The sequence below is a fragment of the Pteropus vampyrus genome, unplaced genomic scaffold (genome assembly GCF_000151845.1).
Source record: "Pteropus vampyrus isolate Shadow unplaced genomic scaffold, Pvam_2.0 Scaffold117, whole genome shotgun sequence".
Classification (NCBI taxonomy): Eukaryota; Metazoa; Chordata; class Mammalia; order Chiroptera; family Pteropodidae; genus Pteropus; species Pteropus vampyrus.
In genome coordinates, this window is record NW_011888898.1 from 3,049,940 (window position 1) to 3,076,082 (window position 26,143).

At 49.5% G+C, this 26,143-nt stretch overlaps 1 protein-coding gene and 1 long non-coding RNA gene across 2 annotated transcripts in view; one reads left to right on the forward strand and one right to left on the reverse strand.

Moving 5' to 3' along the window:
* The window catches only part of TMEM189 (transmembrane protein 189), a 25,955-nt gene extending 7,714 nt beyond the window's left edge, over positions 1-18,241 (forward strand). The window contains exons 2-6 of the mRNA XM_011365978.2: positions 2,639-2,758; positions 11,703-11,794; positions 13,017-13,161; positions 14,628-14,840; positions 16,794-18,241. Of these exons, the coding sequence (XP_011364280.1) occupies positions 2,639-2,758; positions 11,703-11,794; positions 13,017-13,161; positions 14,628-14,840; positions 16,794-16,915 (692 nt within the window). The 3' untranslated portion in view covers positions 16,916-18,241. The remainder of the gene's footprint in view (positions 1-2,638; positions 2,759-11,702; positions 11,795-13,016; positions 13,162-14,627; positions 14,841-16,793) is intronic.
* Positions 18,242-22,801: 4,560 nt separating this feature from the next.
* Positions 22,802-26,109, reverse strand: LOC111743624. The gene is made up of 2 exons (XR_002781798.1): positions 23,240-26,109; positions 22,802-22,954 (listed from the first exon to the last, which is right to left on the reverse strand). It is a non-coding gene; the product is annotated as an uncharacterized LOC111743624 (long non-coding RNA).
* Positions 26,110-26,143: the final 34 nt, after the last annotated feature.

Below are 26,143 nucleotides of genomic sequence, written 5' to 3' on the forward strand. Positions count from 1 at the left end.
TTCCAGAGGCCAAAGAGAGTTTAGATGGGAAAATATTCAGATTTCAGGGATATTTCCCATAGCATGGGGAAAGAGCTGGGCAATCTTCGGAATCAGCTCAGCCCCAAACATTCAGGCTAATATGTCCCATTTGCGAGCCCAGGATCCAAACCAAACTCTTTATTTTCACCCACTGAGCCTTGGTTTCCTCATCTGGGAAATGGGATCATACAATTCTTCCCTGGAGGAACTAAGATTTGAATGAGAGGCTACGCCTCGGGCTCAAACACTCCAATAACTGCAGGGGCCAGCCAGGACTTCCTCCAAGGGAAGCCACCCAATATGAGGCCACTGGGAAGAGAGGGGACCTGAGTGAACTGGGAGCTCTTGCCCGCTTCTGCTGGGGGCAGCCACTGCTGCTCAAGCCTGGTTGGTCAGAGTCCTGAGTTCTCAAGGAAAGCGAGAAATAAGAATCTCACGTGATTTTTTTTTTTTTTTAAGTGTAGCTAATTTTTTTTTAAACTGAGAGCAAAATATGCTGCAGGGAGTGGGTCTATGGCATCTCTGATGTGGGCTAAACCTGGCACCCCAGCTGTGATCGGCCTTAGTGGGTGTCAGCCATTGTTACTGTTATTTGATTTTGTTGCTCTCCCTGTAGGCAGAGACACGCAAGTGGGTTGGCATTGAGAAATAACCTTACTCCCAGCTGCACCCCCTCCCCAGGCTTCTTGCTTCTGAGATGTAGGCCCTGGCCGCAAAGAGGAACCAGAACGGGGAAGGCCCTGCTGGGCCAGATTGTAGTGATCCTGACTGGGGGTTGCTGGGGTGGTAGGGCCATGTGGCCCAAGGGAAACAGACCAAGAAGCAGGACATGAGGGGTTCTGGGCCCTCTGCTACCATATGATCCCTATTGGGGTCCATGCCCTTTCTGGGACTCAGTGTCCTCATCTGTACAAGAGAGGGCCACGGGGATGTGACTCTGGGCATGATCCTTCGCCACTCTGAGCTGTGGTCTTTGCACAGGGCTACGGGAGGGCAGCCGTGCTCTGGCTCAGGGCGCACTGGAGAAGCCCCTCCTCTCTCTCTCAGCCTGTTCTCTGTCAGGAACAATGGGATGCCTACTGTTTCCTTCCCAAGGTGCTTTGCAGAAGGATGCCCAGACACCAGGCCCGGCGCTTTTTCCTTTAGGATCATAGTTGAGAATTTGTTTATTCCACAAGCATTCATTGAGCACCAGCTGTGTGCCAGGGCCCTGGTGAGCAAACCAGACACAGTCTCCCGAGTTCACATTTGAGTAAAGAAAGATGGGCATTACATGGGCAGTGACAGTTCTACATGATGGACTCCATGTTGGGGCAGTGCAGGAGTCAGAGGAGGAATCATGGATAGCTTCCTAGAGGCAGAGGTTCCAGGTCGAGATCAGTAAGAGCAGTGCCAAAGTCATCCCAGTGCAGAGGGTATAAAGAGAACAGCACATACAAAGCTCTAAAGAGAGGAGAGAACAGATGTACAAGGAACCTTCTTTATGTGCCCTGGCCCCTTCTGTTCTTTATCACTCACAGGGGCCTGCCTGGCCCTGTTTTTAAGGTAGCCTGATCCAGAATGTCATCAGGGCCATAAGAGTGATGAGGAATGGAGGCAAAGAACAAGGACAGCAGGACAGGGTCGAGTAAGAGCAGGGTCTCAGGAACCAGACCCTCTGGACATAGGTTCCTAGTCTGTGGCTGACTAGCTGGGTGGCCTTGGGCTACTCCCTTGAGATCACCCCGAATCTCAGATTTCTCATCTGCAAAATGGCATCACCTCAGCAGATACCTGGCACCTAGTAACTGCTCAGTAGATGTTAAACACTAATGATAAGAAAATTATTATCATTAAGGGTCTTCCATGCCCTTAGGACCAGCTGCCTGGGAAAACAGTATTCCCCAGGGGCCCTGTCTCATGTTCTGTATCACCTGGTGTTTTTATTTCCTTTTACTTTTTTAAATTTTAATTTAAAATCATGTGAAAAGATTTTTGATAGTTAGTACATTCACAAATTTTAAATTAAAAAGGGAATAAATGAAAAGCAAGTCTCAACTATATAATTTTTTTTCTTTTTTTTACGTAAATGGCTGCCTGGAGCCCTGCTTGATGGAGGTTGGGGTCTGAACCTCTGGGATTAAAAGATGTTTGTAGCTTCTACCTCCAAGTAATTATCTACAAAAGGGGACAGGTAATGCCATGATGCCAGTTTAAAAAAAAAAAGCTCATTAAAGTTCCCTCATGTGACTTCAGAGAGAGCCCAAAGGGGCCCAGGAGACCAGCATTCTGGTCCTATCTGCCAAAGAATCGGCACACACGAGGCTTGTTTCATGGGCATGTGACTTGTGCACAGGGGCCTGCGTTCTGAAGGGCTTGGTTTACTGCAGCCAGCCCTGAGTGTATGACGTTGGACGGGTGCTTCCCCTTCTCAGGACCTCATGACATAATCTGTGAAATGGGCAGGTGGGGACCTTTCATTCATTCTTTCCCTAAGTTCAGCCTGTGGTGAGCACTATAGACTCGTGGGACACAGGGGAAGAGCCCCCACGGGGCCCAGCTTTGCCTGGCTTTGATCTTCCGTCCTCTGCCCATACCGCCTGCCCAACACACTCACCTCTCACCTGTCTCCCTGCAGGCAAGCGCTTCCAGGAGTGGTGCTGTGTGGTCCTGTGCTTCAGCCTCATTGCCCACAACGTGATCCACCTCCTGCTGCTGGCCCGCTGGGAGCATACGCCCCTCGTAATGCTGGGTGTTGGTGAGTGCCCACAGCTCTGCTGCTTGCCTCGGCTTCCATGGGGGCCAGGGAGCTGCCCAGTGTGGCAGCTTGCACACAATGTATGTGCGTGTGGATGTGTATGCACGCCAGTGCGGTACGTGCTGAGGACCGCGCCTCCCATCTCAGTCAGTGGCACCTGTGTCTTTTCCGCCACTTGGGCCAGAAATCTGGGCATCATCCTCAGCTCTCTTCTTTCTCTCTCATTCCACACCCAAACTATCAGCAAATGCTCTTGGCTCCACTTTCAAAATGCATCCAGAATCCAACCATTACTCTCCACCTGCACTATCTCCACCCTGGTCCAGCCACCATATCTCTTGCCTGGACTATCATGGTAGCCTCCTTCCTGGTCTCCCCGCCTCCAGCTTTGCCCCTACACTGTCTGTTATCCACACACAGCCAGGGGGACCCCATAATAACCGCGGTCAGGTCATGCCATTCCCCTGTCCTCCCTTGTATACTTGGAATAAAACACCAACTCCTCAGCACAGCCTGGCCCAAGCTCCTCCTCAGATCTCATCTCCCTCTGCTGTCCTCTGGCTCACCCTGCTTCCACCACACTGGCCTCCTCACTGTGCCTCCGCCATGCTCTGGACACACTTCTACCTCGGGGCCTTTGCAAATACTGTTCCCTGTGCCTGGAACTTTTCCTGCAGACACACACATGGTTCACTCCCTCATCCAGATTCCTGCTCAGAGGTCACCTCCTCAGGGAGACCGCCCTGATTACCCCTCTAAAACTACAGCCCTGTTACGTGTTATCCCCTCGCCCTACTCTGTTGCATATTTCTTATCTATCTTTCCCCCACTCAAATGTCAGCTCCATGAGTAGAGATTTTTGTCTGTTTATACTGCTGTGTCCCCAGCCCCAAGCACAAAGCCTGGCACACAGCTAAGTGCTCTATAAATATTTATTGAATCAGTGAATGAATGAGCAAGCCGCAACTTATTAGTACCTGCCAAATGTTATCCTTTGATTAGTCCTCATCTGTCCACAACCTGGGAGATGGATGCTCTGGTTGTCATCATTTTTCAGATAAGGAAACCAAGGCTCAGAGACGGGACCGGCCCAGAGTCACACCTCAAGCCAGAAGCACAACATAATACACTCTCTCCACAACCAGACCCTGGGTGACTCCGCCTCCTTCCTCTCCAGATACCACCCCTCCCCTTTTCCCTCTAACTTAGGGCTTATCCCCTCCCCTGTCCTGGGCTCTCCTGACCCACCCTAAGTATTCAGTTCCCACAAACTCATTAAAAGCATTTGGCTGCCTAAGCCAGTAATGCTCAGGCCATCTGGGTCTGGGACGGGGACAGGCATGTGCTAGGGACCAGGCCAACTGGAGGAAGGGGGCATTTATCCATCCAGTGCTGAGGAGCCTGGGCCCAGCCCACAGGAGCCAGATGTGCCCCCTCTGCTCAGGGATAACAGGGCCCTGAAGTCCCATCTAGGGTGTTTAGGAGTTGGCCCCTGCAGACCCGAGTTCAAGTCCCAGCTCCACCACTTCCTGGTTTTGTAGCCTTGGGCAAGTGTCTTTGTGTCTCTGAGCCTCGCCTTCCACATCTTTTAAGTGAAGCTGCTCATAGTACCTGCCTCCCAGGGCTATTGTGAGGGCAAAATGCAGGTATGTGTAACTGCAGAGAAGACCAGTAACTGAATAGAAGTGAGAGGGGACACTGCCCAACATACCACTCACCAGGGCTTGGGCCTTCTGGCTCTCTAGTCAGTTTAACAATGGATATTTCCCAAAAGTCTACAATGAGCCAAGCCCTAGGCTGGGCACTTCTAACCTTTGGTGGCAAGCTAGTAAGGAGGTTCTGATCGCCACCCCCTGAGAGTCCAGGTGACTTGCAGCATCAGAGCCTGGAATCGCATATCCATTCCTGCCTGGCTCCTGAACCGTGGAGTCCACAGCCTTTAGTTAGTATTGGGAGGAGAGGGTGTTCTAGGCAGTGGGCCCAGCTTGGGCAAAGGATCAGCCACATCAGAGCCCAGGTGTGTGTTGTGTGACATTTGTGTGAGCCGGGACAGTAGGTGTCCCAGGCAGGTCACCACCTCCCTTCCCTGGCTGGGACCAGAGCTTCCAGCCCTGGGCCCAGGAGATCTCAACTATCCAGCCAGAGCATCTGACTCCAGCTTCCTAATCTTCTACCTTTGCCTCTGAGCTGATAAGAACGGACAATCCGGATAGTGATGTTTGCGCAGTCCCTAAATCAACTTAAGTAGCTGCTCTGATTTGTGTGTTAACACTCAGGAGGTGAGGGCACTGTGCCAGCCTATAGAGCCCGCTCCCCACCCAACATTATCTCCCCAGAGGTTCTGGTGTCTCTGAAACCAGGGGAGGCAGAGCCTAATTAATAAACTCGAACAGATGGCACAATGCTGGCAACAAAATCAAGATAAGGGAAGAAGTGCAAAGTCACGGACTCTGTAAAAGTGACGCTTGTGTAGACCTAAAGGAGGTGAGGGAGGGAGCAGGCAGATACATCTGGGAGTGGCATTCCATGCAGTGAGAAGAGCTAGTGCAAAAGCCCTGAGGCCGGTGTGTGCCCAGTGCCTTGGGAATAGAAAGGAGGCCAGGGGTTTTATTCCACAGTCCATGAACAGCCAGTGGTGAGTTTCCCCACCCCCTAGAAGGTAGCTGACATCAGCTGATGCTGCAGGGAGGACAAAGTTGGGGGGTGGGGCAGGGAGGGCCAGAGAGGAGGCAAAGATGGTGGCTAAGACCAGTATGGTGGTGGAGGTGGTGAGAAGCTGTGACAGGTGAGCTGCCAGAATGCTTCCAGGTTGGCTGTGGAGGTGAGAAGGAGGGGTTAGTGACTCCAGGTTCTTTGACTTGATTGATGGAAGGAATGAGGAAGAAGCTGGCTTGAGGGGAGATGCCCGAGACGCCTGCCTGAGGGCCAAGGGGAGGTGTCGGGTAGGAAATCGGAAATCTCAGTCTGGAGTCAGGGAAGGCAGATGGAGATGGAAACCTGGGAGGCCTTGGGGTCGAGATGGTGTCTGAGGTTCAGGCACTGGTGGAGTGCCCCCAGGGGCTGAGTGGGAGCTGAGCCCCAAGGCTGCTGGTGCTTTCAGTCTGGGAAGAGGAGGAAGTGGGGGGCGGGCGGCAAGAGGAAAATGTGTTTCTAGAAGACTTGGGGTATAGCAAGGGATCATTGGATCGGCCACATCCGGGTCATCAGCAACCTTGACCAGGACTGTTATCATGAGTGGAGGGGTGAGCGAATGAACAGCTCCAGGAGCCCTGAGCTGTTGGCTGCAGCTGGGGAAAGTGGAGAGTGTGGGTGCTCGTGAGTTGGTCTTTGAAAGAGAGAGTAGGAGTTTCTGGCAAAGTTTTCTGGAGGAAAGGGGGTGCCAGATAGGGGGCACAGCAAGTGCAAGATGGACAGTGAGGTCAGAGGTCACACAGCCTCAGGTCATGGTCAGCCTGGTAGGTCAAATGGGGCATCTTTGTGTGATTCTGAGATGAAAGACAGGATTTGGCCCCAGGATTCTATGGACCAGCCCTCAGCAGTGTCCACTCTGTCTCAGCCACTCTCCGTGTCTCTACACCAGGTCTTGAGTCAGGCAGGGGCGAAGAAGTATCAGCTAGGTGACCTGTGGGGAAATGGGCTCCTAACAAGGGGCCCAGTGACTGTTTCAAGGTCACCCAGTGAGTCATGGTAGCCTTAAGTGAGTCATCCCCCATCCCAATGTCCTGCAGACTGGGAGGCAACCAAGCCAAAGCCATCCCCAGGGTGAGCCAGCCGCCCGCCACTGCCCCTGGCTGGGACAATGAAGCGTCTGTGTGCCTGCCTCTGCCACCCCTGCCCCCATTAAAGCAGCCTCAGGCTGCAGTCTTGTAGTCTAGAAACAGCCACCCGCAGAGGCTGGGAGGACACAGAGCCATTTCCTCTCAGAAAAAGGGGAGAGCTCCTTCTCTCCCAATGTAATTCCTGACCTCTGTCCAAAGCACACATCCTTCCCAGCTTGGCAGCCTGAAAAGGCCGGGTACTGTCATTTACCAGATGCCAAGACTGAGGCTCGGAGAGGGGAGTACTGTTTAAGCTAACTCTAGCTACATTTGGGGACTTCGTACTGTCCCAAGGACCGTGCTAAGCACTCTATCCACATTAGCCCATCTTATTAACTGATCGTAGTTAGGTGAACTGATTACTTATTAATATCTCCATTTCCCAGACTTGGACATGAAGGCACAGTGTCATCGCAAACACCCCTTGTGATGGTCTCTGGCCACTCACCAGCAGCCCTGACTCCTAGCTGCTGTGTGACCCTGAGTGGGCCTCCCCTCTGACTCATTTCCCCCTCTGGAAGTCAGGATGTGGTGGGGCCCATCACACTAGACGTGAAGTGACATAATACACTTTATTTTTGGAACAGTTTTAGATTTACAGAAAATGGGCAGATGGTACAGTCCCCATATACCCTTGCCCCCAGAGTCCCCTATTACTAACATCTTATAGTTTATATTAGTATCACATGCTTGTTACAATTACTGCTCCAGTGTGGATACAGTATTATGAACTAAAGTCCACAATTTATTCAGATCACCTTGGTTTTTACTCACTGTCCTCTTTCTGTTCCAGGATCCCGTTCAGGATTCCACATCACATGTAGCTGTCATATCCTTTTAGGCTCCTCTTGGCTGTGACAGTTTCTCAGATTTTCCTTGTTTTCCATGATCTTGACAGTTTTGAGGACTGGTAGTATTTCGTAGGATGCCCCTCTACTGTTATTTGTCTGGTGTTTTTCTTGGACTGGGTTATGTGTTTCAGAGAGGAAGAGCTCAAAGGTAAAGAGTCATTTTCATCACATCGTAGCAAAGCTATGTACTGTCAACATGACTTGGCATTGTGGTGTTGACCTTGACCACCTGGCCCAGGTAGTGTTGGTCAGGTTTCCCCACTATAAAGTTACTCTCCTCCCCATGTCCGTACTGTCCTTTCTGAACAGAAGTCACTGTGTGCAGCTCATATTTAAGGCGTAGGGAGCTATGCCTCCGATAATGCACTTTCTAACACCTTTGACATAGCACTGGGCACAGGGGAAGTGCTTCAGTGTTAACCGTTACCACAGACATTGTTTTTTCTAATGCAGATGCTCCTCAACGTACTGTGGGGTTACATCCTAATAAAATGTCATTAAGTCAGAAATGCTTTTAATACACCTAGCCTACCAAACATCATAGCTTAGCATAGCCTTAAACGTGCTCGGAACACATTAGCCTACAGTTGGGCAAAATCATCTAACACAAAGCCTATTTTATAATAAAGTATTCAATATCATATGTAATTTATTACGCATATCATTTTCACACCATCATAAAGTCAAAAAACGATAAGTTGAACCATCGTAAGTCAGGACCATCTGTATTGCTTTTATTATTATACCTGAAATCTGTAAGGATTAAATGCTTAGGACGATTAAGGAGATAAGATGTGTAACTGGTTTAGGACCGACCTTGGTACGGTGTATGGATTAAAAGAGAAAAACATTTAAGGTGCTGACACAGGGCCCGGTATCTAAATTGCCCAGTAAATGTTAAGAAAGAAAGGGAGAGAAGGGGAGAGAAAGAAAGGGAGGCAGAGAGGGAGGGAGGGAGGGAGGAAGGGAGGGACGAAAGAACGAACGAACGAACGAACGAATGAACGAACGGACACCTGTACCCAAAGGAAATGGGGGTACGTGTCTACACACAGGCTTGTATGTAAACGTTTTCACAGAACCTGGAAACAACCCAGATGTCCAACAGTGAAAGGGATAAACACATTGTGGGACATCCAGAATACGATTCAGCAATAAAAAGGGTGAACTACTGATACATCAGTTACATGGATGACTCTAGAAGTACTGTGCTAGTGAAAGAAGCTAGATCCAAAAGAGCACATACTATTTGAATCCATTTATATGAAGTTCTAGAACAGACAAAACCAATCAATAACGATGGGAAGCAGATCACCGGTTGCATGGAATAAGAATGGAGAGGAAATTAAGGGGCACGAGGTTACCTGCTTCTCGTGAAGGCAGCATTCAGACGCAGCATTAGTCAGACCTGTCGGTGTAGGGCATCACAAGGTGCCACTCACTGTGCAAGTGAAGATGCTGAGTCTAGAGGGGGCAAGGGGCTTGCCCAGGGTCACACAGCAATATGGTAGCAAGAGATGAGGCCTCCAGTTCTTGATCTAGGTCTACTTAGCTCTTGGCCACATGGTCTCTTGTCCCTCTTGGTAGATACAAGGCAGCATGTGTACAGCATCCTATAGTATGCAGTAAGAGCCCTATTAATGCCCTTGGATCTACTGAGGTACAGTTGAAGGACATGAAAGGGTGCTGGTTTTGGAGACAGGTAAACAAACCTGCCTTTTTTCCATCTCACGGCTGCCGTTTCCACGCCACGGGACTTGGCAGGGAAGGTTGTTCAACTTATGAGAGGGTGGTAATAAATAAAGCCATCTCAGGTGGTGACAAGTGCCGTGTTAGAAATAAAGCAGGGAGACGTGACCAAGAGCACCTACCCTAGAGGTAGGCTTTAGCCAGGGGGGTTGGGTGATGACTGCCCTGAGCTAGAAGGCTGAGGAAGAGCCAGGTAGAGGAACAGCAAGTGTAGAAGCCCTTGGCTTTCACCTCCCTGGCTTCCCTGACCCCCTTCCCCAGGTCCCTCCTCCCAGCATTATCACTGAGGAGCAGGACTGCTCAGCCCTGAGTGGGGCCCTGAGTCCACAGACCCAGTGGGCCCTGCTGAGCCCTGACCTCTCCCCAACCCAGCCTCCTGTGCAGCGTCACCTTATGGCCTCTCCTTTGGCTTCCGCATATCAGGAGGTAGTACCTATCCCCACCTGCCCACCTGTCTTTGTCACCAAGAACTTGCAGGTGCCTTTATATAGCTGTGTCTCCCCTGCCCCCACCATCCCTCCCACATTTGGCATCTGTGGGGCAAAGGCTCCAGGGCCTCTGGAAAGTCTTTGTTCACAGCTACCCCTTAACCTGGGCCCAGGCATCAGAACTGCATGTCCACAATTAGCCCCACGCCCACTCTTACTCCCTCGCTCATGACCCCTCTTCACCAGGGAGGCCTCCAGGGTACCCCAAGGCCCTGGTCTCCTGTCACCTAGGAACTGAGAGCCCTAGCAGAACCCCAAGAACCCTTAAGTGGTGTAGCTGGGCCTTGGACGAGTTCACACAAAGAAACTGAGTCTAGGGCGGGGGAGAGAAAGGGTTTGCCTGAAGTCACATGACCCAGTGGACTGCACCTATCATCACTGAAAACTGCATTCGTTCCCTGCCATGTTTTACAGCTTTCCCCGCCTCGTGTCTCTTTGCCCCGGAGACGGTGAGCTCAGTGTCCAATGTATCTCTGGCTCTAGAGCTCGGTCCACAGCGCAGAGCCTCCCAGAACAACAGCAACAGTAATAATAGGTTTGAGGGCTTACTGTGTGCCAAGTACTATACTTAGTGTTTACATTGATTAATTCAACAAATATTTACTGAACCCCTGGTAAGTGCCAGGAACCAGGAAACAGCCATACACAAAAGACTAGATAAAATCCCTGCCTTTGTGGGGCTGACATTCATAGGTGATGGGGGGGCGGGGGGGGCGGGGCAATAAACAAAAATGAAGTCCAAGGTGACAAGTGCTTGGAGAAAAGGAACAATAGAAGACAGGAAATGCTGGGAGGTAAGAGGGGGTACAATTTTAGATCAGGTGTTCCTAGAGGATTTTTGAGTAAAGGCCTAAAGGAAGTGGAGGAGTTGAGCTGTGTTACATCTTGGGAAAGAATGTTCCAGGCAGAGAGAACAGCAAATGCAAAGACCCAGAGGCATGTAAGTGTGTGCGAGGGAAAGAGAACACGCTAAGAGCGCCAAGACACGGTGAGAGGGGAGCGTGGTGTGGGGTGGCACTGGCGTGTTACCTTGGGCAGGTGATGGCCACTCCACCTCAGTATTCCTATGTGCATAATGGTGGCAGTGCATCCTGCTATGTTAGATTTGGACCTCAGGGCAGGTTAAGAGCCCAGCCACTTGCCATTTATGCCACCTCGGTCTAGTTACTTCATTTCTCCAAGCCTGTTTCTACCTCTATAAAGTGAGAATAAAAATGGTCCCAACTTCTAACAGATGATCAGAATTCACTGAAATCTAACACATAAAGCACTTGCGTGACACTAAAAATGTACTCAATAAATGGTAGCTGCTATGTTTTCTTAATCGTCGTTCCCATCTATCTAGAGGAAACGGGCAGAGAGGATAAGTAGCTTGCCCAGTGTCTCACGGCTAGTGAGAGACAGCTGGAATTTGAGTCCAGATCTAACAGCTCTTAACCTCTGAATCCTCAAGTGAAGGAATGGTGTTGGGGTCTCTGAGGGGACCCCACTCCAAGTCTGAACCAGTTGAGCTCTAAGATAAGGAAAAGGCTGCTGGAGGTCAAATTATGTTTATTGTTGATAAAAGCTAGAAGGGGAGGGGGAGTGTGGTGTCTGTCTCCACCTGAGGTACTTCTTGACACCAAACCCCAGAAGGACGTTTTCATCTAGTCACTGGCAACACTGGAGCAGAGTGAGCTTCCCTATGGGGACCGATTGGGGGTCAGACACAAGGGGTCAGTCAGCTCCTAATAGGGAAAGGTTGGGCTGATCTGAGCATGCCCAGTTTATTCTCTCCAGACTCACCAAGCAGATGAGTTCCCACATCTCCCCTGGGACAGAGCAACTGAAGGGACAGATCCAGATCCAGGCCAGGAGTGTTATTCCTGAGGCTCCGTTTACAGGGAATAAAGCGTTCCAAGTAGAAAAGGGACAGCCTCTCCCCTAACAAATGAGTGAATGACCAAGTGAATGCGTGAATTCCTGATTTGGGGTGGGCAGGAGGGGAGATGTCCCTCTGTATGTCCCCTGCCCAGGCTCACCCTGTTCTTGTCCACAGTTGCAGGGGCTCTCATTGCTGACTTCTTGTCTGGCCTGGTGCACTGGGGAGCTGACACTTGGGGTTCCGTGGAGCTGCCCATCGTAGGGAAGGTACGTATATTGACCCAGCCCAACCTGTCTCCTCCAGAAGGAGGTTGGGCTCTCTGACCTTGGGTGAGTCCCCTTTCCTGTCAGAGCCTCTTTCCCTATCTGAAAGATGGGAACTATCCTTCCAGCCTGACCTGCATGCCCTCCTCCAGGACTAGACCAGGAATATCCTTGGATTTTCTGGAAGCAAAAGCATCAGGCATGGAACAGTCAGAGAGCTTTGATATGTGTCCACCTCACCAGAACCCCTTGCCTTTGGGGGCCACGCCTTGTTCTCCTTTGTCTGTCCTGCTATGCCTCACTGTTTGTTTGTTTTAATTGAACTTATATCAGTCAGACTATTTTGGTTGTAAGTTATAGAAAATCCAATACAAACTGGCTTTACCAAGGAAAGGTACTCATTTGTGTACTGAAATTTTCAGCAGAGCCAAATTAAGGTGTGGCTGGGTTCGGTGGGACAGACAGACCATGTTCTTCAGATTCAGTCTCTCTCCATGTCTGTCTCTGCTTTCCTCTCTCTTGGCTTCACTCTCATGTAGGCTTTCCTCTTTATGGTAAGGTGGCCAAGATGGCTTCCTAGACTTCCATCCTCTCCGCTCAGTGCCCACCTCCAGTGGAAAGAGAACTCTCCTTTCCCATACTTAAAGCCTAAGTCCCATGGCTCACTCCTATTGGCCCAGCTTGGGTCACATGCCCATCCCTCCGCCAGTTGTTGTGGTGGGAGGGATGGAATGCTCTGATTGGCCAGGCCAGGGTCACATGCTCACTCTTAACTAGGCAGTGGTGAGCCCAGCCCCATCAGAACAGCTGTAATAAGAGAAAAGGGGGATGCTGTTACCACAAAGAAGCACTTAGATGCTGGGAAGAAATAGAGGGACCTGTTACTGCAAGGGCCTTCTCAACTGCCTTACGGTGGGAAAGAAGGGTGGAGATCGTCTCCAAGCTCCCTCGCAGCCCAAGCAGGGAGACTGAGGCCCAGACGGGGGCAGTAGCAGCCCAAGGACCCCGCCAGATCATTTCGACCTGACTTCTGCTAGAGCTGCTAGATCTAGACCCTGAAGGCTGGGTGGAATCTGTATCAGTGGCATGGTGGAATGTTCTGGCATCCCAAAGGCAAGGAGGTGAGCTCGAATCAAGTATGTGCAGGAGGTTGTGGGGAGTAGCTGAGCACCAAAGGCTGATGAGTCAGGTGTATCCCCACTCCTGCCTCCCTACCCCACCCCAGGCTTTCATCCGACCATTCCGGGAGCATCACATTGACCCGACAGCCATTACACGTCATGACTTCATTGAGACCAATGGTGACAACTGCCTGGTGACACTGCTGCCGCTGCTGAACATGGCCTACAAGTTCCGCACCCAGAGCCCCGGTGAGCGAGCCAGCTGGTGGTGGGCCTCCAGGGGGCCATCCGGGACAGACACTTGCCTCAATCCCCACGAGCCTCCTGTGGCTTGTGTGCATGTGTTTGGCCCCTCGCAGTGTTATAAAAAAAAGTTCTTTTTTGATCGTTTGTTTTTTCATGCCTACAACACCTGGTAGTCCTAGGTGGTCTCATCCAACCCTACTTAGCTTCCGAGATCAGACGAGATCAAAAAATGTTTTCTTATATTGGAATATATGACATAAAGCTCTGCATTTCCAGAATCTCTGGAACAACCCAATCTGGCCACCCTGGGTCCTTGTTCCCTCTTGGTTTCACTGGGCCAGAACTGAGCTGTGACTGCCCTCTTTAGACAGGACGCACACTCTACAATGTGCCACAGCCCTCACTACTCCCTGCTGTCCTATACCTGGCCCCCTTGCTCATTTGCATTACCTGCCTCGCCCTGAGAGCTTCTGGTTTTGCTGCCCTGGCTTAGTGGAAAGAGCTTCAGCTGTGAACTCAGACAGTCCTGCGTTCAGATCTCTGCCCTGCCTGTTCTAGGGGGAGAACTTGACACAAATCAAGTCACTTCACTTCCCTGAGCCTCAGTTACTTTATCTGTCAGGTGGGGAAAGAGTCCGTCCTTCCTCTGCCAGGTCTTGTTCTAACAACCTGACACCTCGTTGATCCTTAGAGCGCCTCCCCATGGGCAGATGTAATGCCTATCTGTGGTGTAGTGGACATCCTTCTCCCGAGGGATGTAAGCATCCCCTGGCTACAGCCAGAGGTGGCTGCTCACAGCTGCCAGCTGCCTCCTCTGAGAACTGCCTCTCTCCTAGGGATAAGCCTGAAGCCAGTGACAGGAAAAGCCTACAAAAGGCAAGCCCCCTCATTTCTGAGTGGGACCAACTCTGTAGAGCCATTAATGCTTGAGATCCCCCCAAGATCAGGCTAAGGGGAGACTCCCCCACCCCATCTTTGATTAGCTCTCCCCCTGTCCTACTTCCCTCACTCCGTCAGATGTTTTTCCAGAAGCGAGGCTTCCCTGTACTCCCCTCCCCCAGATGAATCATGCACACCTGGATCTCTGTCTCAGGCTGTGCTTCTAGGGAACCTTGACAAAGACCTGTACCCATTTTATTGATGAGGGAATTAAGACTCAAAGAGGCAAAGTCGCTGCCCCAGGCTCATACAGCCAAGAAACGTCACAGCAAGGATCTGAACCCAGCACTGCCTAACTCCAGAGCGCATGTTCTTAACTATTACTTCTGCTTACTAATTAGCTGCCCACTGAGCAGAAGGGGAGTCTGAGCTTGTCTGAGGCCATGTGGGAGGCTGGAAGGAGGCCTGGGTGCTGCCCTGGAATGGGAGTTACCCAGGGTGAGTGGCGAGGGCCAGGCTGGTGATGGGTCCCTGTCCCATGTGACAGCTGTGTGGGCACTGTGGGCATCTACCCTCTCCCCACCCTGCAGAAGCCCTGGAGCAGCTGTTCCCCTGGGAGTGCTTCATCTTCTGCCTGATCATCTTTGGCACCTTCACCAACCAGATCCATAAGTGGTCACACACGTACTTTGGGCTGCCTCGCTGGGTCACCCTCCTGCAGGACTGGCACATCATCCTGCCGCGTAAACACCATCGCATTCATCACGTCTCACCCCATGAGACCTACTTCTGCATCACGACAGGTGCGGCTGTAGGGTGGTGTGGAGTGGGCTGCCCCTGCTCCGCTGCAGCTCCATCCTCAGGGTCGGGAGGACAGATCACAGTGGGAGGTCTTACAGTCCTTGCCCTGTGGGAATGTTGTCTCAGAACACATTTACTGAGTACCTGCTATGTGCCAGGTGCTAAGGGCAGCAGTAAATGAGAAAGACACCCCACACACACACCTCATGGAGTTGTGGTTCCAACCGCCCATCCAGCCGGCAGATATTTATTGAGCACCTACTAGGTGCCAAGCACTGCTCTGGGCTCAGGACACAGCACCAAACAAAACAGGCAATCTAATAGGGGACATCCCAGACAATACATAAATACATGTGACGGTGCTAACTGCTATGAAGGAAAGTAAAGGAGAGGATAGGAAAGGAAACAGGGTGATCGGGGAGGGCCTCACTGAGAAGTGACATCTGAACTGCGGGAGAAAGTCATGCAGATCTGGAGAAGGGACTGCAGGCAGCAGGAACAGTAGGTGCAGAGGCCCTGAGGCAGGGACGCACATGTCTGAGGAGCAGCAAGGAGGCTAGTGTGGCAGGAGTGGAGAGCACGAGGGGCGGAGTGGCAGGAGAGATGCCAAAGTCCAGGTGTGAGGAATGCTGTGGGGAAGAACAGCAGAGTGAAGGGCAGAGTCATGCTGGGAGGAGGTGTTGGTGAGGGGCGAGTGTCTGCTCATATAAGGAGGTCAGAGCGCTGAAAACAGTGTGGGAGGGGCCCCGCAGATAAACAGGGACACATCAGTCCAAGCAAAGGGAACAGCAGATAGAAATGCCCTGAGGCAGGAGCATGCCACGGGTCACTCAAGGAGGACCACATCGTCGTTGGCAGTCAATGGGCCAGGGCCAGAGAGATGAGGTGAGGTGAGGTGAGGTGAGGTGAGCAGGTTTCTGGAGCCAGCTGGGTGTCTTTCAAGGTGAAGTATATCAGAGGTGCTGTTGAGTCAGGCCAGCTTAGGTTCAACATCAGCTCTTCTTTGTGTGCCTTTATAAGACTCAAGCCTCCCTGGATATTGTTTGTCATCCACAAAATGGGGCTGCAGCCACCTCCTTCACAAACCACCTTCACAGGGCTGGGTGTGAATGACAAAATGGCAGATAACAACGGGCTTGGCCTATAGGTCGGTACTTGATAAGCTACAGATACTGTTTTTTAGGGCTTTGTTTTGTTTTGTTTCTTTCTGGAGCCAGAACTGAGGACCACAAAAATATCGTCCTAAAGTCATGCTCTTTGAGAGTAGGTGGAGGAGTTAGACTTTGGGCCATTTTGGAGATCGGTTAGCTGCTTAGCTAGACCTGGCAGCAGCCTTGGTTTGGCCACCTACTAATTGGGAAACTCCTCTCCAAGTCTCAGTCTTCTCATGTGGAAAATGGGACTAATAATAGTGCGTCCCTCGTGGTTTGGGTGGGAGACTAATACAGACTAAATAAGATTGTGAGCAATATTTATTGAGCACCTACTATGTGCTAGGCGCCATTCTAGGCACTGGATCAATAGTGAAAAAATATGGTGTTCTGTTTTTATACCTGATACAAAAACCACAAACCTGGGACGTAGTGAATTAATGAGAATGGTTACATTATCATAAAGGCTATAAAATAGAAGAGGGTGATGTGACAGGCCTGGAGTGCTATGTAACTGGAAGTCAGGGAAGGCTTCTGGGAAGAGGTACCATTTGAGCCAAGTGATAAGAACCACCACCATGCATAGCATATAGTAAGCACTCAGTAAAAAAGTGAATGAGTGAGGCGGCGAAGGCATGTCTGAGCAGCCCCAAAGCCCATTGGTGGGAGGGCCCCATCCCCAGAGTTCTCAGTCAGTCCTTGTTCCCTCCCCTCTCACTCCCGGTCACTCTTACCCCAGGCAAGACCAGCTCTCTCTTTACACCCCCTCTCCCACTCAACACCCCGGTGCTGTTTCTACTGCAGGCTGGCTCAACTACCCTCTGGAGAAGATGGGCTTCTGGCGACGCCTAGAGGACCTCATCCAGGGCCTGACGGGGGAGAAGCCTCGGGCAGATGACATGAAATGGGCCCAGAAGATCAAATAACTCCTCCAGCCTGCCACCTCGTTGCCAACCTTCCCCAGCCCCCCCAAACCGAAGCCATCTGCCAAATTCCAGCCTTCCTTGCGCTGGTTCCTCCAAGTGGAGAGGACACCTCCTGGGCTGGGCCCGGGCACCCCCAGCCCCACCCTTCGTGACACAGAATACTTGAGCCACTGATTTTTCATTTCCTTTTTTTCTGTTTTCTTTCCTTGGCCCCTCCCCAGCCACCTGAGCTGCTCTGTCTGCCAAGCCTGACTATGCAGAAAAAGGAGCCCCATCCTGCCAGGCATCACTTGGGTAGAGGGGAAGCTCACCCACTCCCCACTCCCTCCAACCCTGGCCCCAATGGGCAGCCCTTCAGCGTGGCTAGCATGGGGGCCACTGAGTCATCTTATCTGTCCCAGCGGTCTCCGAGCTCCCAGGCTCACCTCAGTGTTCCTGGAGCATTGCCCTGCCATCGCCCTGCAAACTGACCCCAAAGGCCTAGGTGGGCGGACACCCTCAGCCACCACCTTCAGAAGCCTGGCCTGTCCACCCATGGATAGCAAAGTGCAGCAAAGCTCTGAGGAGAGCTGGCCGGAAGAGGCCAGAATCCCCTGCCCAAGTCTGGACCCCACTCTCCCCCAGCCCTCCCCCTATCTGCCCACGTGATTCCAGGCCAGAGCCGATGTTTCTAATCTAAGGAAGGATGTCATTGCAGGGCATAGCACCTGCAGTGGGTTTTGGTCATTTGGAAGAGGACACAGTGTCCCCTCTGGCCAGGGGTATGTCAGAGAAGAATGAAATAATGGGGCTTTTTTGTTTTGGTTTTTTTTTTAAAGGTGCTTGCTTGTTTAATGTAAATAATAGAAAGCCTTAATATCTTTTCTGTAACACGGAGTAATATTTTAATGTCATGTTTTGGATGTATATAATATATTTATAACAAAGCAGCAAGAATCTACTTAACCTTGGCTGCCTCGTGTTTCCTGGTTGGCTGGGGGAGGAGGGGTAAGGAGCCTGGAGGATGAGGTCCCACCCCTAGCCCATTCCCAGCTCCCCCTCAAACCCAGGGCTCAGGATGAGGCCTCTGTCACCTGAGAAAGTGAATTAAGGTTGACATCTCCAAACACTTTTGGAGGGGACCCACAATTTGGTAAGGAGTGGTCTTCATGCAGATCATGATGATAGAATAATTAAGGCTGATCCCTATTTGTGAATTCTTCAGCAAATGTTTATTGGCACCTGGTATGTGCCAGGCTCTGACCTGGACATTGGGGCACAGCAGTGAAGACAGACAAAGACCCTAGTGGAGTGACCTCCTGGGAAGACAATAAACAAATAAATGCACATGGGCATTCAGATGTTGATTTGTAAAGAGAATCGAAAATAATGGAACAACAATGTTGGAAGATCAGGATGGGGCTGCTTGGCAGGGTGATCAGGGAGAGCCTCTCAGGAGGTTCCTTAAAGTTTGCCCACCCCCACCCCCACCCCACCCCCGGTTGACTTTTGATTTGTGACTGAGGACACCATAAAAGGAAAGGATATTGGAACTCATCAACTCATAAGTGACAAAACTATAACTTAAGCAAAACTTAAGACCTAAAATAATTTTATTAGCTCATAACTGAAAAGTTCAGAGGTGATTCTGACTTAACGTTTGGCACAACTCAGGGACTCACATTCCTCAGAAGCTGGTCTCTCTCTAGCTGTTTTTCTCTTGAGTCGAGACCTGACATTGTACCATCTCAGCAGTTTCAGTGGAAAAAGTCTCCCTTCCCAGTAGTTGCATCAAAAGCCCCAGGGCAGGCTCTTATTGGCCTGGATTGGGTCACGTGCCTACCGCTAAACCAGTCACTGGTGGGGATAGTAAAATGGTAAAGTGTTCTGATTGACCAGGGCTGAAACATGTCCACCTGGAGTTGCAGACACCGGATGAGCACCTCCCAAGCCACGGGATGAGAGGAGGGAGAAATGGTTCCCAAAAGAAAAATCAAGCTGTTATCAACAGTCTACAGCGGATGGGGCAGGGAGCCAAACTCTTTGGAGGGACCAAGTAAGCAGCCTTGGGCTGCAGGGGTTGGTTTCCCATTCCCAGACCTGCTGGGAAGATTTTCCAGGCCCTACCAAACTGTATTAGTTCCCCTAAGCCAGCAAAAACCAGCCTGAGGCCGGAGGGGTGAAGTGACTTGCCCAAAGGTAGTAAAACAGACCTAGGCCTCAGACTCAGACCATCTCCCTGCTCCTGAATCCCAGAGGCTTGAAAAATACTTTTCAAAACCAGGAGGTATGTTTTACACCAGGTCTGGGAATATGCAAGTCATCTGCGAGACGGGAGTGTTGCAAACGTGCTTCTGAGAGGCAGGGAGAAATGTTAATATCTACTGAGCACTTACCAGGTGCCAACCTGCAGAGAGCTCTGTGCTTTGGGTCTCATCAAGCGGTCCCTGCAGCTCAGAGAGGACTACACTTAGCCTCACTTGCAGATGGTGAAACTGAGGCACGGCAGTCATGTAACAGGCCCAAGGTCACACAGCTAGTAGGTGGCAGGCCTGGAATCCGAGCCCTGATCTGACCCAAGCCATTGTGCTTTAACACCCACCTGCAGCCCCAATGGAGGGAGGGAGATGGGGAGGCAGGTGGCCAGTGAGACATGTGTCCCACATGAGAAAAAAGGATAAGAAACAGCAGTTGACGCTGAAGGCTGGGATGCCTGGAGACATCAGGCCCCAAAGGGCAGGTGCTACTCACATCCCCTGATTAAACAGGAGCCAGAAACCCAGATTTTTAAATGCTGGCTCCATTTTTTAAACATACTCTGTGCAGAATAAAACAGGTATACAAGTTGATTTCTGCCCTTGACTTCCCAGCTGGTGCTGGGATGGCCTGGTTTTAGGTGGATTTGTGCTGCTATCTGCTGGTGGAGTGGGGCAGGTGGCACTGCAGGGCAGACGGGGACTTCCAGCTCAGCCTGGAATGTGGTGTATTGTCCTCTGTGCTCACGTCTTAGAGGGGTCTGGGCAGGGCACCTGCCCCCAAATTTAACCCTGCCCCCTTCTGATAAACCTGAAATTTCAAACAAGTAAAGCATGCATATGGTAAAGTATCAATGCAAAAGGATCTACTGAGAGAGGTCAGCTGACTGCAGCCCATAGGCCAAATCAGGCCAGGCTGTTTTTCTACCACCCCATGAGCATTTTTTTAAATGGTTGGGGAAAAAAAAATTTCCTAACACATGATATTCAAATTTAGTATCAATTGCAAAGTTTTATTGGCACACAACCACACTCACTCATTTACATATCGTCTATGGCTGCTTGTTCAATACAACAGCAGAGTCTAGAGATCAAACGGCCTGTAAAGCCTAAAATATTTACTATTTGGCCCTTTACAGAAAAAAAAAAAAAACTTAACCAACTCCTGGTCTAGAATGAAGAGTAAATCGCTCCCCACTCATGTTCCCCCAAGTCCTTGGTTCCCCTCTCCAGAGGCAATCATTTCAACAAGACCCTTGCAAGTCCCATATATAGGCATTGAGGCTTGTCTGTTCCCCCTTTTCACAGGGTAGAATATTATATACACAGTTCTGCATTATATTTCAGAGATATTATTGCATCAATGCTTCCTTACTCTGTGTAGCATTCCAACTTCAGGGTAGGCCTTCCTTTTTAACTCCTCTCTCACTGGATATTGGGTCATTTTCAGTCTTGGGGACTACAAACCACCGTTATGTGCATTGGAGAACTAAAGTCTTTGCTCATAAGGGTCAACAGACCTAAAGGGTCGATCCTGAGGAATGGGCGGGTCCAGGGTGTTTGCGTGTTACATTCTGATAGCTCATGCCACACTGTCATCCGCCAAGACTGTGCCCATTTAAACTCTTCCAGCTTTTAATAGTGCCAGTTTCCTCACACCCTTGCCAACACAGTGTGTTATCAAGTGTTTTGTTCTCTGCCAATCTGATAGGTGGTTTTAATTTGCATTTCTCTTACTGTATTTCAATGAATCTAAGATATCATTGTAAGATGCATCATGATTTCGCAGATATTTGTAAATAATGCAATTTAGAATCACTGAAATATAATATGTTGAATGAGATACGGCATTTTATCCCATTTTCTTACTGCATTTCCTTACTCTGTACATGCCTTTTTCCTATTTTTCTGGGGAGGCAGGATAGTGGTGAATAAGAACTTGGGGTTCAAATCCCAGCTCTACCACTTACAAGCTTGTGACCTTAGATAAGTTACTAAACCCTTCTGTGTCTCAGTTTCCTGATCTGTAAGATGGGATACAAATGATACCTACCTCATAGGTAGTTGTGAAGATTAAATGAATTGATATAAGCAAAATACTATGTTCCTAGAACATACTAAGTGCCCCATAAATGTTTGCTATGATTATCATCTTTCTTTTGGGTTATCTTTTTTCCTAAGCTGCAAGGGCTCTTTATAAATTAAGGAAACTCGCCCTTTTTGTTTTCCCCCAATTCCAAACCCCTGATTTTTATTCCTTTTTCCCTGATCACAAAAGTTAACAGATGATACAGAATTCTGACATTATGGAAATAAATTGTATAGGAAGAAGCCAATGGAAACAACACAGATGTCCATCATCAACAGAGGAGTAAGCGAATGAATTGTATATGATCCCCTACCCACCACTCCCCTTTCTGGTTGTATATTTTAACAACTACATCAAACATGAAATAAAATATCTTAATGCTATATTTCAGACATACCCCAGGGGACATAACTCCATATATATGCCATGAAATGTCACACATCCTCAACCAGATACCTCCCCAGGTATTCCAGTCTCTGTCTTCTGGGTGCCTGGGACACATCCTGTCAACAGTTGATCAGATTTACTTTCTATAGTTTATATCCGTGGTCCCCAACCTTTTTGGCACCAGGGACCAGTGCTCCTATGAGACTCTAATGCTTAAGGATCTGAGGTGGAGCTGAGGCGGTGATGCTAGTGCTGGGAGCAGCTGCAGATACAGATGAAGCTTCGCTGGCTTACCCGCCACTCACTTCTTGCTGTGCGGCCCAGTTCCTAACAGGCCACAGACCAGTACCAGTCCGCGGCCCAGGGGTTGAGGACTCCTGATTTATATTATAAAAGCTATATCGTGAAGTTGGAGTTTTTTTAACTATAAATTGGAAATATAAACAATTATATAATGTTATCCACAACCTTGCTACTCAAAGTGTCGTCTGTGGGTTGGCACTAGTGTCCCCTAGGACAGGGGTCCTTAACCCATGGGTCGTGGACCAGTGTTAGTCCGTGACCTGTTAGGAACTGGGCCACACAGCAGGAGGTGAGCGGCAGGTAAGTGAGCGAAGCTTCATCTGTAATTGCAGCTGCTCCCTAGCACTAGTATCACTGCCTCAGCTCCACCTCAGATCATCAGGCACTAGATTCTCACATGAGCACCGGTCCCTGGTGCCAAAAAGGCTGGGGACCGCTGTCCTAAAAGCTTGTTAGAAAGGCAGAATCCGAGCACCCCCCACCACACAGAACCAGAATCTGCATTTTAAAAAAGATTCCTAGTGGTTTGTGTTGCACAGAGTTTGAGAAGTGTGTATTGCTCTAAAAAATATTGTTTTTGAAATTATATTGTATTTTTTACATTTTGAATATACTATAACAAACTATTCATGCCTTTCACATCCCAGAGATTCCCAAACTGCCCAGATGCTTTCCCACCTTGCTGAGAACAGTTGTTTTTGAATGAATGCTGTGGAACAATCCACATCTATATATATCTCTTGACTAGAGCACTGTGCCAGCTTCCTGTATCTCTTAGATATACTTTTGGCTGTAAACAACATAAACTTACCTTTAGGAGCAGCTTAAGTAATAAAGACACTTATTATCTCGTCTTAAGAAGCCTGTAGGTAGGCAGCCCCAGGATTCGTTCAGCAGCTCAACTACATCATCTAGGTTCTAGCTCTTGCCATCTTTCCATGTGGGCTTCTTTGATGTGTTGGCTTTTTGGCCTCAGGTTTGTGCCTCATGGTTCATTATGATCGCCACAGCTCCAACCATCACAACCTCATATTACAGAAAGGAGAAAGGAGGACAAAAAAAAAAAGGCTTTCTCTTCATCTATTATCAAGGGAAGAAAACTTTCCAAACACGCCCCCTCTACAACTCATTAGCCAGAAAGAAGTAGGTCACAGGCACGCCACTGGACCAGCAAAGGGAAATGGCAGCGAGCGTGATGGGCTTGGATTCACACCTAGATACTGGACCTTCTAGCCTCCTAAACAAAACCAGGCTTCTGTGAGCACAGAAGGACATGGCGACTGGACTGAGAGCCAATAATGTCCAACACACCTCCCCTTTGGACTCCTCATCTCCAGTCTTACTGCCACCCAATTTCAATCTCCTCCAGGCAGCCAGGCTGCATCTGTAAAAATGCAAACCCACTCGTGTCTTGCTTAAAACCTCCTGTGCTGCATATGCCCCATCACAGAGGAAACAACGGGTGCTCCAGAGTTAAAGAGAACTGGATTCCAGACCCGATTCTACTCTTCCTTGTTGTGTGACCCTGGGAAAACCAAATAAATCTTCTAAGCCTCAAGTTTCTTCATCTGACAAATGGAGATAATAGCTACTTTGCAAGGGTCTTTGAGGATTAAATACTAATGGCAGCTAATACTTATATAGCACTCATTCTGTGCCAAACCTTTTTCTAAATTTAGTTCTATTAACCATTTTAATCTTCCTAACAGTCCGTCAACCAGGGCTCTCTTATCCACATCAGTTGAAGCTACCTGCTCCAGCAGGGACTGTGCTCAGGCACGCCAGAGGAATCTCGCACTGGGGGACTGACTAGCTGTGACCTCCAAAGAGGGGGAGAAGCTTCTCAGAGAGAGCAAGAGCCAGGGGAGGACTACAACTCCCAGCAGGCTCTGCGACATCCCTGGACTATAATAACCAGTATGCCCCGGGCAGTCCTGCTTAACCTGTTCCTCCTGAGAGGCACTTTGCATAGAAATTTGCTTTAATGTGGATTTTGGCTTGCCAGAAATTCCCTAAGAGTATCAAGGAATCTATGCAAGTAAACATTTATGAGCATTGTGGATAAGAGGCTTGTGTTTTAATCCCCACTGTTACTTTGAAGACTCAGTTTCTCATCTCTAAGATGGGGATATTCCTAGGAGCTGCCGCATCAAATTCTGAGAATTAAAAGCTGGCTATGATGTCTTGGTAAATGTCAGTTCTTCTAGTGTCCCCTCCTCCCTCTGTGCCAAAGGGTTTTATCAAAGCATTTTATTTTCATAGCAACCCCATGAGGTCGATACTACCATCCATCTTTTCCGAAGGAGAAACTAATGCCAGGTTCAAGTTTCTTGCCTGAAGTCACACAGGAAAGTGAGTGAAGGACTTGAACCCAGAAAATTTCACTCCAAAGGTGAGTCCACTTTAGGAGCCCAAATGCTTCCCACTTGCTACCTGAGGCCAGGACAAATATATTGTTCTTTTCAAGATAAACTTGAATCACGTGAGACCTAGAACAATGTCAAGATGATTGCGAGTGGTCAGTGCTGGGAAGGAGACACACATGGCACTTTGAGAATCAATTATGGCTGAATTTGACCCAGATGGAGAAATCAGGAAAAGCTTCCCTGAGAGGATGATGCTGAACGTGAAAACAGAAGAGTGAGAACAGCACAAAGGTCCTGAGGAGAGCGAGGACACGTTCCTGACGCCTTAAAAGGGCCAGTATAGCTGGAGAGGTACAGCAAGTCTGAGGTGCAGGCTGTGCCATATAGAGGGGAAGTGAAGTTGCAAATTTTAGGAAGGCACTCACAGGGTCATGCAAATGCAGAGCTGGGACCTCAGAGTGAAAGCCTCCTTAAATATGGCGCCTTAGACACCTCGTTGGCCCCATCCTAGTCCTGGCCCTAGGTGCAGGGCCTTGTGGGTAGAGTGGTCATCCACGCTGGTTTGCTCTGGAGTCTTGGTTTCTTGTTGCCCTGACAAGATTACACTAAGGCCCCCTTTCAATCTATGGTCAATTTGTTAAGTCTGTATTCTTATCCCAAGGGAGGGGCGAGCCACTGAAAGTTTTAGCTGAAGGGTTTTTGAGCAGACTCTGGCTGCCATGTGGATGATGGACCATGGGGGCAAGAATGAAGGCTGCTGGGGCCATCTGAGTGGGAGACAAGGGCAGCCTACTCTAAGTAGGAAAGGTGGATGGAGCTGAGAAAAGCTCAGGAAGTACTGATGTCAGAACAGTGGATGTGCTGGGTAAGAGCTTTCCGCTTTCTTGTTTCTGTACCGAAAGTTCTGGTCCTTCCTCTGACAGTGTTTAGCTGTGTGACCTTGAAGCAGTCCCTTCACTTCTCACAGCCTGTTTCCACATCCAAATAAGGGCTTCTCAGACCATTTATGGTAAAAGGAGGAGCTGCTTCATGCAGTTGTTTATTTGCAAATACATGTCCCCAGGGCCTGTAAAGTATCCTCTACCTCCTTCACATCATTCAGGTCTCTACTTAAAAGTGATACCTTAGGAGTCCCTTCCTAACCACCCCCTGCTGCCCCTTCCCTGGTTTACTCTTTATCCTATGGTAATTATGTTTTTTCCTATTTATGTACTTGCTCTCTGTCTCCGACTAGAATGTAAGCGTTAAGAGCAGGGACTTGCTTCTTCAGGGATGTATATCCATCCCTAGCACTTAGCACAGGGCCTGGCACATAGTAGCTGCTTAGTTAAATATTTAGATGAACAAATGGATTGATAAATGAATGCTTTCCCTACCACGTTAATGCCTCCAAATCATTCAGCTGCCCGGCTACAAGCCTCCTCTGGCCCGGGAGCATCAACCCTGAAAGCAAGACAATATGGCCTGGGTTCAAATTCTGACTCAGCCACTTAACAGCTGAGTTTGGATAAATCGCTTAAACCGGCTCAGCTTCGTTTTTCACATTAATCTCGACCTGGTAGGGATGTGGCTAGGATCCAAGTAGACAGCAAAATGCTCGAAGCGAAATAGGCCCATTTTTACAGATTTGTTTTCTTTTTCTCTCTCAATTTCGCCCTCCCAAGTTTGATCACCCCTGCCCTTCTCACCAAGCATCTCTATACCTCCTTCGCACCGAAGCTGGGAGGTACCTGCACGTAGCTGGGCCCTCGCGCAAGCAAACACATCCTCAGACAGTAAAGGCAGAAAAAAACCCCGCATCAGATCGCGTGGTCCGCGGAGCGGGCGTCAGCGGCGGCGACTGCGCGTG